The 15,290-nt window shown below is 48.3% G+C and overlaps 2 protein-coding genes and 1 long non-coding RNA gene across 4 annotated transcripts; 1 reads left to right on the top strand and 2 right to left on the bottom strand.

The window, feature by feature from the left end:
* Window positions 1-287: 287 nt before the first annotated feature.
* Window positions 288-4,439, bottom strand: LOC120642031. Of its 2 annotated transcripts, none has more exons than XR_005662487.1 (5): window positions 3,752-4,439; window positions 3,567-3,647; window positions 2,035-3,494; window positions 942-1,945; window positions 288-549 (listed from the first exon to the last, which is right to left on the bottom strand). It is a non-coding gene; the product is annotated as an uncharacterized LOC120642031 (long non-coding RNA). The 2 variants fall into 2 exon arrangements; XR_005662488.1 differs by having other exon boundaries at window positions 1,798-1,945; window positions 3,752-4,432.
* A 1,163-nt stretch (window positions 4,440-5,602) lies between these two features.
* Window positions 5,603-8,439, bottom strand: LOC120640371 (rust resistance kinase Lr10-like). Its single transcript, XM_039916203.1, has 4 exons — window positions 8,432-8,439; window positions 7,215-7,289; window positions 5,994-7,062; window positions 5,603-5,817 (listed from the first exon to the last, which is right to left on the bottom strand). Exons 1-4 carry the CDS (start codon window positions 8,437-8,439, stop codon window positions 5,668-5,670), a joined length of 1,302 nt encoding a protein of 433 aa, XP_039772137.1. The 3' UTR covers window positions 5,603-5,667.
* A 567-nt stretch (window positions 8,440-9,006) lies between these two features.
* LOC120643152 (G-type lectin S-receptor-like serine/threonine-protein kinase At1g34300) lies at window positions 9,007-10,724 on the top strand. The gene is made up of 2 exons (XM_039919670.1): window positions 9,007-9,094; window positions 9,183-10,724. The coding sequence occupies exons 1-2, from the start codon at window positions 9,058-9,060 to the stop codon at window positions 10,412-10,414; spliced, it is 1,269 nt and encodes a 422-aa protein (XP_039775604.1). The 5' UTR covers window positions 9,007-9,057; the 3' UTR covers window positions 10,415-10,724.
* Window positions 10,725-15,290: the final 4,566 nt, after the last annotated feature.

Raw genomic sequence — 15,290 nt, 5'->3', positions numbered from 1 at the left:
TGTGGCACAGTAATTATAGATCACTTGGAACATTAATTCATGTGTAAGCTGTTGCATACCCAAAAGGCACTTCGCAGCACCATGCATTCATCCCGAAGGAATTCTGGAGCCTCCATGCAGTTTCTTGCCCATGCATTCAGATATAACCGGAAGCATGCATCGTATGCAACAAATGATTGCCATGCATTTTGGACACTAACAAGAGAGACCAGTAAGAACAGTAAATGGGCAATAAGATCCGTGGAGGGGTAAACTGAAAAGTCATAGGTAAAAAAAAAATCTTGTAAGAAGCTCGGTATCTGAGCTAATAAATTATTCTCGACATATGGCATCTGAACAGCATGTTCATGAATGTTTGAGCTGAATCACATTTTATAACAGGCAGAGACCAAATTCAGCTAGAATTGTTCCAAAGTGAAAATGCCATACTGCAATTTACCTTCTCCGGATTGCTTTACCTTGTAAGAAGCTCATGGACATCATGTGCCAGTATATCTATTACTGATGATAGCCCAGTCCTCTCTAGGCCTCCACTTGTTTCAGCCGTTTCTGTTTGCAGCATCAACATTCAAATAAAATGTCAGCATACCCAAAGTATTTGTTATGTACCCAAACGGCACCCTGCCGCCACAACTTTTACCATTTGACTCCATGTATCACAACAAAAAGGCAACAACTTAGATGTACAGTTGTACATTTCATCTAGGCATAAGATGGTACATGAAAGTTGAGATTGAGGCCAACAAAAAGGCAACAACTTAGATGTACAGTTGTACATTTCATCTAGCCATAAGATGGTACATGAAAGTTGAGATTGAGGCAAGGAACAGGTAGAACATCATGTTTCAGAAATTTTATGAGTCATCATATGATCGTAAACTTGGAGCATCACGGCATTGTAGGAAGTCCAGCAAAGAGAAAAAAAAGACCATGCCTAGTACCTCACAAGATATTTGATCATCAGAGCATATCCAGTTATCCACCATGTCTTGTTAACATAACAAGACAAAGAACAGGTCTTAGGGGTCTCAGAAAAATATTATCATCATTTGATCATGATGATCCTTAAAACATGGATCGTTGGATGGCGTTGAATATGGCAAAACAAAAAGGCAACAACTGAATATAAAAGGAGCTCATATATGAAGCATTTGAAACCATGTAGTTGATTGAACCATGAAACCATCAGTCCACTGATTTAATCATCACTCCATATGGTCACTAAAGAGTAAAGATTGAGTCATGTTTAGAAACAAACAAGCATTACAACTTACACTAATCAGATTGACATGAAATCAAAAGAAAGGGAAAGAGATGAGGTGAAATCACCTGCCTTTTCCCAAAATCAGATTCGCAGCGCGTGCTAACGCCACGGATAAATTTTAGACATAAAAAAGAACACATGATCCGATCCATAGTCCAAAATGAGAAATATATGTTTCACACAAAGGATATGTAACAGTTATTATGTTGAGGGTAAAAAGTCCATTTTTCTAAGAATATGTAACATTTGGCAACCTAGCAAGCTAAAACAGTCTACTTAATATTTCAGCTTTCAGCTTTCAGCATGGTCCAGTGATATCTTTTCAAGTAAGCAGCTTTCAGCTTAAAGTCCACATCGGTCCAGAGGGCCATGGTTTGATGTATGCTGGTATACCCAAAAGGATGGTTGCACTTAAAAAATGGTAAACAAATAATCCTTTGGTTTAATAAACATTCAGCAGCAGCAGCAAATGAAAAATAGAGACTGAATCAAGCCAAAGAGATTACCTAATACGACAAAGTTCAAAGGATTACCTAATGTTTCTGTCCTTTTCTCTGCGGATCAAAGATCTGGGAACAGCACCGCCATAGTAAATCATCAGAACAACAAATCTTAACTGTATGTTGGACTGGTTTTGAACAAAAGTAGAACTGGCAAAGGTGTCTGTCCAATATATTTTCTCTGCAGTACAATGCCAATGGTTCAGACTAATACTACTTAGCTACTAACAAATTTAGCTAACAAAAAGACATACAAATTACAAAGCCTACTTAAAGTATCTCATCAATTGATTGATTCAGAGCCATATGATTCTTCATTCAGCCAACTCGTTTATATAGCGTGCTTCATCACCATTGAATATCTTTATGATATGAATATTGGTCACTTCTGGAAAAAACTCATTAAGTCATGCTTTTATATTGAACAAGTGATATGCAGGAGAGAAAGACAGCTCTACTAGCTAGAGATGAATATGCGTGAGTAACAGATTTAATAGATTTCGAGCTAGCATTTGAATATGGCACGAAAAAGAAAAGGCATCATTATGAGATATAGTATGGGGTGGCAAAAGTAGCTGCCAAATGTCAGAATAATGAACTCAAATGAGAAGTGGCTATTGTCCTTGTTTCGTTGACAAAGCTAATCTCCTAAATCAAGTAATTTAATCTAAATAAATTACACAAATTTAATTTAACCATGTACTCCCTCCCTCCCTCTGAAATGAACTTTTTAAGTAGGATCATTCATTGCAATATGTACTACTGCTACACAACCGCCGCCGCCGCCGTCGAAGCAGTAGAAATGACAACAATTAGTTGCAAAACTGGTTACTTGTAATGGTACAAGCCATCCTAGTTTTGCAGCAAATTGAGCAAAACACTAAAGGTAACAGCAATTCAGGGATTCTAAAAAGCAATAGAATCATTGCGAGAAATATTGAGATAACAGAAGGTAACTGAAAGTATTTTCATGCAGGGGAAGCACTGATATTGCAGCAAGGTAGAAGGTAACTGCATGAAGTTAGGCAGGTGTAAGAAAAGGAAAATAATTTAGCAAAAAAGTTATACAAAAAACATATTCAACTAAAGAAACAAATTACATAAGGTACTGTGTGGGTAGCAGTAAAATATTTGAGTGGGCTCAGCTTCACCTTTGCTCGATCATATAACTATATCCGCGCCTTCTCTTATCACCAGATCAACCTGTTCAAATAAGTGGAGTTGTCCTGGTTATCATCCATGAAAAATGGCATGACCATCCAAGAACAAAACCATTTGAGCATAGTTGAAAGGTTTACAAGAGAGGACAGAGGATTCCACTTAAATGCCAACAGCCACCCTCATTAATCAAAGGTGCTTATCTCAGACATCATTGTTGATCATTGCCCCCAATTGGAATTTTATTTCTTCATTCTTGAGACCAAGGCAGGAAATCATGAGACTGAATTGACTTGACATATTAGTCCCACTAACATTGACACAGGTCCCAGGTTCGAATCCAGCAAGAAGTGAAGTGAAGAGCCCCTAGAGATCTAAGTCAGAAATGCAAGACAGTTACTTAAAAAAAAAGAAATGCAAGACAGAATTGCAGAGTGGTAGAGATCACCAGGATATGCAAAAGGGCACAAAGGAATCAATATTCAGTAGGTAAGAGCTCAAAGGAGTACAAACAAAAAGTTTGAAGCAATCAAATATTCGAACAGATTGGCTGCAATGGCAGCGAAAGCCACCTGCAATGGCATCAAAAGCCACCTTCAGAGCATATCCACAATGGCAGCATAAAAGAGATGAGGTGAAATCACCTGCCTTTTCCCAAAATTAGATTCGCAACCCAACCTTTCCTGCAAAACTCACCAAAAAAATCTATCAAACACCATAGCACCCTGAATCGAGAGGCAAGATTAGAGATCAGGAGAAATAGCATCAAAGCATACCAGATCGAGAGGTAGGGATATGGATTAGGGAAAATGACATCAAAGCATAATACCAGAACGAGAGGTAGGGGTGGAGCACGAGGTGCGTGGGTTGGCGCCTTGGCGGAGGAGGGCGAGGGCGGCGCGAGCGTGACGGGGAGGGTGAGGGCGGCACGAGCGGGACGGGGAGGGCGAGGGCGGCGCGAGCGGGATGGGGACCGAGTGCTGGCGGCCTAGGCGTTTGTTCCGCCGCCTGCGGACCGCCCGTGCAGTGCCCGGTGGCCTCCACCTCGTCCTCCCCCTGTTGGCGGCGGCGCCCGGGATGGGCCGCCCCGAGATCCGGCCACGGCTCGCTGGCCCCAGGCCTGGCACCCCAAGATCTGCCGGTGGACCGCCCGTGCAGAGGCCGTCGCCAGAGGGGAGGGAGGGAGAGAGGATGGGAGGGAGGCTCACGGCCGGCGGTGGCCGGAAACGTGTGGCGCACCCGCGCAGGAGGCGCCCGCTTCAGCCTCGGCGCCTTTCAGCACGGGCGAGCGGCGCCCTCCTCACGTACGCCAGAGCACGCAGTGGTGGCTGGTGCGGGCGAGGGCGGCCGCGACGGGCGGCGCGAGCAAGCGACGCGGGCGAGCGAGGAGGAGGGAGGGGGAGATCTGGGCGCCGGCCCTAGCGCCCGCCGCGCAGGATGCCGATGCTCTCGGCGAAAAAAGAGAAGAGAGGAGAGGGAAAAAAAGGAAAAAGAGAGGGGGTTCGAGCCACGGGCGCTGCGGCATCGCGCGCGGGAGCCGGGAGGGATGCGGGGGAGCGGAGGGTCGCGTTGAAGCCCGCGGATCCTTAAAAGATTGATCGTTGGATGGCGTTGAAGCCTTCCAGGCTTCGATCTAGACCATCGATGTTTACAGAGGCAGCTTTCTGGGGATGAATTTGTAGGTGCACAAGGACCCAGCTCCTCAGCAGGGGCAGATTTGCTGGGTGGCCTTAGGAAAGAAAACTTCGTGTCTTATGGGGTAGATTGATCATTGGATGGCGTTGAAGCCTTCCAGGCTTCGATCTGGACCATCGATTTTTACAGAGGCAGCTTTCTGGGGACGAATTTGTGGGTGCACAAGGACCAAGCTCCTCAACGGGGGCAGATTTGTTGGGTGGCCTTAGGAAAGAAAACTTCGTGCCTTATGGGGTAGATTGAGCAATTGTTCGTGACGAAAGGATCAGGAGTAGGTAGGAAATCTATCTTTCGAAAAAAATTGCAACTTAACTTTTTAATATTTAAAATTCGTGCAAACCATTCCGTCTCTTGGATATTCTCAACCTTAATTTTCTTCCTCCTGTTGCCTTCTTCCTCACCGTGTGCCGTTGCCCCTTGAGCTGAGCTCCACCTCACGCTCCGTGCACACCGCGCCGCCTTGCCACCACCACTCGTCAGCACCGCAGAAGACGAGGAAAAAATATAGTTCAACATTTTTCTAATATTGATTCAACATTTTAAAAATGCTAATTTAATATTTTTCAAATTTTGGCTTAATATTTTTAAAATATTAGTTCAACAATTTTTTTAGTAAAAAACTTTAATGGCCTTTAAAAATAAATTGTTTAACCATCTTCCACAAAATTCATAGGACCCCCGGTTAGCTAGGTGGTTCGGACTGGCCTCTTTGACTGCTGTGGCCGTACGCGCGCGGTGTAGCTGCAGGTTGTTGCAAGATGGGCAGGTAGGCCAGATTCTACCGGGCCGTCGGCTTGATGGACCAACCAGTGACCACACACCTTGTACTTGCAGGTTCAAGTTTGCAGCCGTTGATTGGTCCACAAGTGAGTTCAATAGGTCGAAAGATGCAAACGGAAGTTTAATTAAAGCACTGCGTTGTGTAATTTTGAAATTTTAAATTCTTGAATTGAATCCTTTCGATAAAAAATATCCTGAACTGCAATGTCGTACAATTCAAACAACAGGTACCTATGCACACGAGGAAGGAAAGGAACATGTTTCGCCGCATCACCTGCCCTGATTATCAATTTCCCCCATCGTGCCCCGAGTTTCCTTGGACGAGTCGCCGGAAGCGGCGGCGCTCGAGCTGGAAGAAGTCGTGTGGAGGCTCGCGATGTACGCGAATGGGTTCACAGGTCGCGCGATCTCCTCCTCACCAGGGGCGGAGCCAGAATTGAAACATAGGGGGGCCAATTTAGATCAAGGGGGCCACACCTTGTTAATGAGCAACATTAGCAATGAGATTAGGGGGTTCATGTGGAGTTGCAGCAAGGTTAGGGGGGGCCTGGCCCCTGCCCGCCCCCCCCCCCTTGTCTCCGCCCCTGCTCCTCACCTTCCAGCATCCTGACCACGCTGCTCATGGACGGCCTCGCCTCCGGCTGGTACTGCACGCACCAGAGCGCCACCTTGCACATCCTCTCCGCCTTGTCCCGGTCCTTGGCCTGGATCCCCGACGCCGCCATCACGTCTTCGAACCACCCCTGGTCGAAGCGCTGCCACACCCACCTGGGGTACCACTCCTGGCTCACGGCGGGGTGCTGCGGCTCGAGGTTGCGCCGCCTCCCGAGGATCTCGAACACCAGCATGCCGAAGCTGTACACGTCGCACTTGTGCGTCACAGGCAGCGGCAGCCACAGCTCCGGCGCGGCGTACCCGGGCGTGCCCCGCGCGCCGGTCATGGTCAGGTGGGTGTTGTCGCGGTTGCAGAGCCTGGCGAGCCCGAAGTCGGCCACCTTCGGGGTGTAGTCGGCGGTGAGGAGCACGTTGCCCGGCTTGATGTCGTAGTGGATGATCCGGTGCTGGCACTCCTCGTGCAGGTACCTCACCCCGCGCGCCGTGCCCACGACCACGCCGTAGAGCGTGTCCAAGCCGAGGCCGGCGTCGCCCACCAGCTGGGCCCACCGCTGCTCGTGCTCGAACAGCACGCGGTCGAGCGAGCCCTTCTCGAGGTACTCGTACACGAGCGCCTTGGTGGTGGCGTCGAAGCAGAAGCCGTAGAGGCGCACGAGGTTGATGTGGTAGGTGCGCCCCGCCGTGGCGACCTCCGCCATGAACTGCTCCTCGGCGCGCCGGTCCAGCGTGCTGTTCAGGATCTTGACCGCCACCGGCGCGCCGTTCGGGAACGCGCCGCGGTACACCACGCCGAAGCCGCCGGAGCCCAGCCGCTCCGCGTAGTTCCGGGTGAACTCGCGGAGGTCCTCCGGCGTGAACCGCGCGGGCTTCTCGCGCAGGATGTCGTCCAGGAACCGGTTCACGGCACCCAGCTCGATGACTCGGCCACCGTAGGCCGTCACCGGCGGCACGTCGTTCGCCGGCTGGATTGGCGAGCCCGCCACTGCCCGCATCTGCATGGCCTGCAGCCGCGCGCGCTCCGCCTGCCATTCTCGTTTCACCTCGATCCATCTGGTAAGGAATTTTATGGCAAAGATGGTGACAATGCCCCCGAGGATGATCCCCGCTGTGCCGTGACATTAAAAGGAGCCGGAGATTAAAATTGAGCATGGAGATCAGATATTCAAAATGGACGGAGTTACTGACACATACATGTTGCTTACCTAAAGCAAGGGAATTCATGGCGTTGTGGAACAGTAGTATCTGCCTGCGAATTTTTCAACTGCCAGCTCGATCCTCTGCAATGGGAAACAACCCAGAGAAAGATGTTTTTGACTCTGTAAATACATTGGCATCGTATTCAGGAAGATGGTTTTGACTTCCAGAGTTCTCCAGTTCAATGTGATCTCTTCCTGCAAACTTAGAAAACATTTCAGGTCGCAATCGCTAGTGAACTAGGTCGCTAGGTGTCTTGGTTCGTACTCTTAACTTATCGGAGAATATTTGTTTAGTAGAATAGACGTATTGTTTTGTACCATGAGTAAGCGTTTACCATCCAATCGACTAGAGAGCAGCTGCTGAGTTGTTGAGACCAGAACGAAGTACATAGCAGGCGTCATCATCTTTGACAAGGAAATTGATGAAACGTGGAGAGGTTATACATTAAGCCCATTTTTTAGATGATGAGTCAACGTAATCTTGTTCAGTGAAACGGGATAGCAGATAGGTCGTTGCCATCCGAGCCGAGGAAGTGGGCAGCATCGGGCTCTCCCAAGCTTTTTCTCCTGCCCTTACAATTCCCACGATGACTTGCGAGGTGAAAGGAGGCCATGGCGTATTGATCATGCAATACAATTTATTTTAAGTACTCTTAAATTTTTATCCCATTTAGTTCTGTCTCCTGAGCCAGTCAAAGTGGTTTGTGGGTGATGTGGCGATGGGTTTTAAATTTAAATAAGAAAAAAATACTCAAACATTTCTAGAAAATTCAGGAAAAAATCCTAGAGATCTTTCAGGACCCATGGAATCCCACAAAATAAATAAAGCTTGTGAAACATTTTGTGCAAGCTTCAAATAAATGATCCAATACATCTAAAAAAGGATTCACCGAATTTCAAATAAATCCTCATAGACCGCGTCATCATTAACAAAAAATCTCTTCATCCCTTGCCAAAATTACTTGCTAAAATTCTTGGCAAAAAATCTCTCTCTCTAAATCGTTGGTGAAAATTGTCATATCCCTGGTGAAATCCATGGTTTACCTATGTAGGTTAGTAATGGCTTCCTTCAATACAGGCACCTAGGCAGGGATCTAACAAACTTTGTGCTCAGGCCTAAGGAGAACGATGAAAACCTTAAGATAAAACTTTGATGGCCACAAAGTGCCAACTTTATTACTTGCATTGCATCGACAAAAGGAAAATGAAATGCAATTGCTCACCTGTACATGGCGTTTCCATCCTCTAAGATGGAAGCGGATCGGATTCGCGCGGATACGGATTCGGATATCTCGGATATCCATTTTTCTATTTCCTTCCCATTTCCATCCCTAGTCAGCAGCTATCTTTGGTCAGCCGAGTGACAAGTCATGCTAGCAGAGGAGTGCTAGTTTGTCTCCCTCAGAAAATTTCTCTTGCTCAAGAGCAAGATTAGACATCATTAGACAATAGTTAGGATGCAGCCAGACATGCGTGCTACCGTGCAAAGTTGGCTAGCAAGTATGAAATCGTCCTTCTCATGAGGGAGACTGGGTGCAAATTCTTAACTTTATCATGCGAAGATGAACACGCATAAACGAGTTCTTTAATCTCCACGCGGGTTATTCGTTACATACTTTGAAGATACGGAGTGGTAGGATACCTAAATACAGTTGACAACGGGGATAAACAATGTCGCAGCAGATGCAACGTCATACGCGAGCTCCAGGGAAGCATTCAACAATCTGATGAAGCTCTTACTTTTTGAGGGGAATGAAGCTCTTACTTTAGCAGGAACAGGTAGAGCCCTCAGCAGCTCGACCGGTTTCAACTCCAATCCTCCCCTGCATCGAAGTCGCTCCCGATCAGCATGCCGCTCAGCGGTGGCGCTCTCGCCGTAACACTCGGTAAGCAGCATGCTTGTGCTCGGCGTCTCTAGCTTTGCTTCCATGGCTATAGGCACCACATATCCCTGATCCTTGGCGGGTCTTGCAGTTGGGATTATCATGGCTGGCATAGTGGCGGTCGCCAGCGTCGTCGCGATATACAAGTGCGCCAAGGTCGCCGTGAAGGTGTACCTGCAAAGAGACGGAGGCGGTCTCCACCGCGTGGTATCCATCACCCGCGAGCGCGGCAGCACCGGCGCCGGCGAGAGCGACGACGCGGAGATGGGGAGCATGAGCTACTTCATCGAGGACCTCCAGAGGGAGCGCCCGGTCCGCTTCAGCTCGCAGCAGCTGCGCGGCTTCACCCGGAACTACGCCCACAAGGTCGGCTCCGGCGGCTTCGGCGTGGTGTACAAGGGCCGGTTCCCCAACGGCGCGCCCGTGGCCGTGAAGGTGCTCAACAGCACGCTGGGCAAGCGCGCCGAGGAGCAGTTCATGGCGGAGGTCGGCACCATCGGCCGGACCTACCACATCAACCTCGTCCGCCTCTACGGCTTCTGCTTCGACGCCGCCGTCAAGGCGCTCGTGTACGAGTACATGGAGAACGGCTCGCTGGACGGCTACCTGTTCGACCCGCCGCCGGAGCGGGAGGTCGCCTTCGTCAAGCTTCACGAGATCGCCGTCGGGACGGCCAAGGCGCTGCGGTACCTGCACGAGGAGTGCGCGCAGCGGATCATCCACTACGACATCAAGCCGGAGAACGTGCTCCTCGGCGCCGGCCTGGCGCCCAAGGTGTCCGACTTCGGGCTCGCCAGGCTGTGCGACAGGGAGGACACCCACCTGACCATCACCGGCGCGCGGGGCACGCCAGGGTACGCTGCGCCGGAGCTCTGGATGCCGCTGCCGGTGACACACAAGTGCGACGTCTACAGCTACGGGATGCTGCTGTTCGAGATCCTCGGGAGGCGGCGCAACCTGGAGCTGGGGCTGCACGCCCGGGAGAGCCAGGAGTGGTACCCGAGGTGGGTGTGGCACCGGTTCGAGGCGGGGGACATGGACGCCGTGCTGGCGCGCGCCGTGGCGACGGGGGACAGCAAGGAGAGGGAGACGGCGGAGAGGGTGTGCAAGGTGGCGCTGTGGTGCGTGCAGTACCGGCCGGAGGACAGGCCGTCCATGGGCAGCGTCGTGAGGATGCTGGAGGGGGAGGACCAGATCGCCACGCCGCTCAACCCGTTCGCGCACCTGGCCGCCTACAGCTCCGGCGCAGCGCTGCAGTCCGGGGACACCACCACCACCTCGGGCTCGTATGCTTCTTCAGGCCATGCGCTCAGTGTCAAGTAGCTGTAAGGGAAAACTATATGGTGCATGGCAAATAGCGTGTTTAACTTGGTTTTTGGTGGTGAGAGCTCTGCTCTGGTGAAGGGAACGACGTCGGCATCTTCCGGCGGCGAATTCTATCTGTTATCGTGTTAGTCATCAAGCTATTCAACCCCTCATATCTCTGTTGTTAACACGGAGCACCTGGCCGGGGACGACGACGTTGAATCCTCTCTAAAGCTGCAGGGCGCTGGCTGCAAGGGCAGACATATTTTTTTTTATTCACTTTGTAGGAACTGCTTAGTAAAATGGGATTTTTCTTATGTGTTAGATCTCATCAATGAATTTTTTTTGTTCAGATGTTAGCTTTGAGAGGATGTTAGCTTTGTTCAGATGTTAGCTTTGGAAGGGTCAGAAGGCGAAGGAGGTTGAGGATACTGGCTTCAAGCTTTGGTACACGGGAGCAACTCCGGGTAGGAATGGTGTAGGCATCTTGATTGATAGGAGCCTTAAGGATGGAGTCGTAGAGGTTAGAAGGCAAGGCGACCGGATTATCCTAATCCGGTTGGTAGTTGGAGATTCGGTTTTGAATGTGATCAGTGCCTATGCCCCTCAGATAGGCCTTAGTGAGAGCACCAAGATGCAGTTCTGGGAAGATCTAGATAGCATGGTTAGTACCGTGCCTACCAGCGAGAAACTCTTCATAGAGGGAGATCTCAACGGCCATGTGGGTGCGACTAATGTAGGGTTCGAGCGAGTGCACGAGGGTTTTGGGTATGGTAGCAGGAGTCAAGAGGGGGAGGATGTGTTGAACTTCACGTTAGCCTACGACTTGTTGATAGCGAATACCGTGTTTAAAAAGAGGGAATCCCATCTTGTGACGTTTCGTAGTGGACAACACTCGAGCCAGATCGACTTTATCCTTACTAGGAGGGAGGATAGACGTGATTGCTTAGATTGTAAGGTGATACCTGGGGAGTTGTAGGGTCGAGATGGCGGACTAGAGGGGGGGGTGAATAGTCCTTTCTAAAACTAATTACGCCGGCTAACCGAAACTTATGCGGAATTGAAATTATTCGCTTAGCCAAGACTTCACCCCTCTAACTAGAACTCTAAGGCACCTCCAAAAAGATCCTACACAAAGCAAATGGAGTGCCAAGCTAGTAAGAGCTCTCCTAACAATTCTAATGCCAAGTCATACAAGCCTAAGCACTAGTACTTCACAAACCGGGGAGCTCCTACACAATTCTAATGAGCAAAAGCACAAAGCCAAACCTAAGCTCACTAGATGCTCAAGGACAAGGATACACAATCCAAATCCAAGAGCTCAACTTGCTTAGCTACACAATCTAAGCAAGAGCAACTAATTAAGCTACACAAGTTAACTAGTTACACTAGGATCTCTACTTCTAGCTACACAAGCAAGAAGATGATTAGCAAGCTACACAAGCTAACTAATCACTAGAGAGCAACTACACAAGCACAAGATATATATGAATGTAAATACAATGCTTGTGATTTGGAGAATGCAAACCACCGAGAAGAGTAGACAACGGTGATTTTTATCCCGAGGTTCACTTGGTTGCCACCAAGCTAATCCCCGTTGAGACAAGCTCCAAGGTTGCCGCCGATCCTCTTGCTAGTGGTGACTCTCAAGTCACACTCTCCCACATGGAGTGCTCACATCGAGCTCTAGCACATGATCCGGCCGAACCACTTGTTGCTCTTCACGTCTCGCTCAACTAGAGTTGCTCTTCGCGGCTCCCGCGGGGTGAGCACAATACCCCTCACAATATCTTCTCCGGAGCACCGCACAATCTTCTTGCGGGCTTCAACGGAGCCTCTTGCCACCAAGCCGTCTAGGAGGTGGCAACCTCCAAGAGTAACAAGCACACCGGCTTGCAACACGATCACCTAGTGCCACTCGATGCAATCTCTCAAAGCAATCGCACTAGAATCGCTCTCTCACTCGATCGGATGATTACTATCAAGTTAGAGTGAGTAGAGGGCTCTCAAGCACTCTCACACATGGACACCAAGTCCCCAAGGTGCTAAGCCATCTCAAATGGCCGGCCACACCCTCTATTTATAGAGGGAGGCCCCAAACTAGCCGTTACACTCAAATCCCGTGAAAACTGAGTTTTCGCGGACTGTCCGCCTCACAAAAACCGGACCGTCCGCCATTTAAAACCAACGGCTAGAACTGCAATGATTATGTGTCAGAGTCGACCGTTAGAGCCCCGGGCGGACTGTCCGTGCCCCTGTGGCGGACTGTCCGCGGTTCAAAACTTCGAACCAACCGATTTGCAAACGTCTCTGACTAAATCTGGAAGTGACCGGCGGACTATCCGCTCCCCAGGGGCGGACTGTCCGCAGTTCAAAAAGTGAGCACACATAGAAACCGCAGTGTTTCTGTCCCAGAATTTTCAGTAGGAGGCGGACCGTCCGCCCCCAAGGACCGGACGGTCCGCAGTTCATTTTGGACACCCAAGACAGAACAACCAAGTTTCTGCGCCCGTTTCAGCTTTTAAAGGCGGATCGTCCGCCCCCATGGACCGGACGGTCCGCAGTTCATTTTGGACCACCAACAGAGCAAAAAATGGTTCTGTTCGAGCTCAAACGAGATAACGGCGGACCGTCCGCCCCTCAAGGGCGGACCGTCCGCAGGTCTAGGGCGGACCGTCCGCAGGTCTATTTCCAGCAGAAATGTACCTCGGTAAAACGGCCATAACTCTTAACTCCGATGTCCAAATTAGGTGATCTTGGACTCTATGGAAAGCTAATTAAGAGGGCTACACAACCCAACTGAATTCTTGATCCAAAACACAATGGATCAAAGCAGTATTCCACTCCAAGAGACAACCTAATTTCCGGAGAAAACCAAAAGACCTTTCTTACTTCCCAAAGTTGATCAACATCAACTCCAACTCTTTCTCCTTTGCAAATGTGCCAACACCACCACGTGAACAACACCATGTGCATGTGTGTTAGCATTTCACAATCATTTTCAAAGGATTTTCACTTGATCTCACCACGCCACTCGATCCTAGCAACATCGCAATGTTAGAACGCTCAAGTGGCACTAGATGACCGATATGCAAACAAGTTTGCCCCTCTTGATAGTACGGCCATCTATCCTAAATCCGGTCATGCACTTCTCTAAACAACCTTTGACCGGTGAAATGAAATGCCCTACAAGTCATACCTTTGCCTTGCGCATTCCATTTCATCTTCCCAAATATTGATGCCACACAAGCACCAAACTCCATCAAGCCTTTTGATCATCTTCATGAGTCAACACTTGGCTTGATCTTCCTTGAATGATATGATCCACTCCATATCATCACATGACCTCTTTGGTCCATCGATCTTGACCTTACTCGCTCTTCACCGTTGCCTCGGTCCATCGGCGCCAAATCTTGCCCAAGCTTCACCGCCTCGCGGTCCCTCGCTTCAAAGCCTTGACTTGCCCTTCTCCATTGCAACCGGTCCATCAAGCCAAGCCTTGTCTTGATCTTCTCCACTTTGGTCACATAACTCCATGTCATGTCTCATATGCAATGAGTTCCTCCATCACACTATATGAGCATAGCATCAACCCTTAGCCATTTCTCCTCCATGGCATATGTCGCTCATACTAGTGTCTTTGTGTGGACTAATCTCCTGTGTATCTCAACATAAACACTTATTAGTCCACCTAAGTTGTCACTCTATTACCAAAACCAAACAAGGGCCTTTCAATCTCCCCCTTTTTGGTAATTGATGACAACTCTACGAAGATATGGAAATTAAGCAAATTCCAAGCTAGCACTTCACACATGTGTAAATAGCTAACTTGGTTTGGATTTTATGTTTCTTATCCACCAATAAGACCACTTGTGAAAGATTGGATAAGCACCATAAAAATCCGACATGGTAGTAATAACTCCCCCTACATGTGTGCTCAAGAGATTTGGTTTTAAACTCACACACATGCATAAATATGAAATTTGTGGGATTGTTATCACTACTAAGTGATGCTAAGGTATATAGGATAAACCTTTGAAGCGTGATACCAATTTGAGTTGCATCCTTGAAGTTCATTCCTTAGCATCAATGAGTAACTAGACATTCATCAAAAAACTCAAGATACCTCATGAGATCAACAATATTAGCAAGGCTCTTGATTCATTTGTAAAAAAAAATGTCTAGCTACAATCTATGCATGCTAGTTATCAAATCATCAATTAAGTTCTATGACTAGCATACATCACACACAAGCAATGCATATATAAATTTTAAAACTTATGCAAATGCAAGCAAGCACATGAATATGCACATATCAAATGCAAGCAACCAAGTTCATGAGCTTTCTCCCCCTACTTGTGTGCTTCTCTTGTCCAAGAATATTGATCCTCTTGATCCATGTCCATGATCGCACTCTCATCTCATCTCCCCCTTTGTCATCAAAGGATAATTCATATCTTTGTTCATTTCTCTCCCCCTTTGTCATCAATGACCATAAAAAAGGCCGAAGCCACATGAAATTTGCCATGTGAAGATCAATGGCTACCACTTGAAGTTGTACCTCTTGTACTTGTAGGGTTACCACTTGTATACTCCTTGTAGGCAATCATATGAAGCGCTTGTGGTTTGATACAAAGAGTTGGACTTGGGTAGATGGTTGAGTCTTGAATCTTCATTTTTGATGGACACTTTCAATTTAATTGGAATTTACACCACTTGTAACAACAACATGTGGAAGCATGAAGACCACATTGAAATGCCACATGTAGGATACTAGTAGGATCCTTGACCTTGATACCTTGTAGTGGGGCTCCTCCCCCTATATCAAAGTATTTGTCAATCTATTTGAATCTTGAGCTCTTCTTGATGAGGGTAGCTTTCTTGATTTGAATTG

Source organism: Panicum virgatum, chromosome 7K (assembly GCF_016808335.1).
Source record: "Panicum virgatum strain AP13 chromosome 7K, P.virgatum_v5, whole genome shotgun sequence".
Classification (NCBI taxonomy): domain Eukaryota; kingdom Viridiplantae; phylum Streptophyta; class Magnoliopsida; order Poales; family Poaceae; genus Panicum; species Panicum virgatum.
The sequence above is the reverse complement of the archived record's forward strand: the minus strand, read 5'-3'. Positions and strand labels throughout refer to the sequence as shown.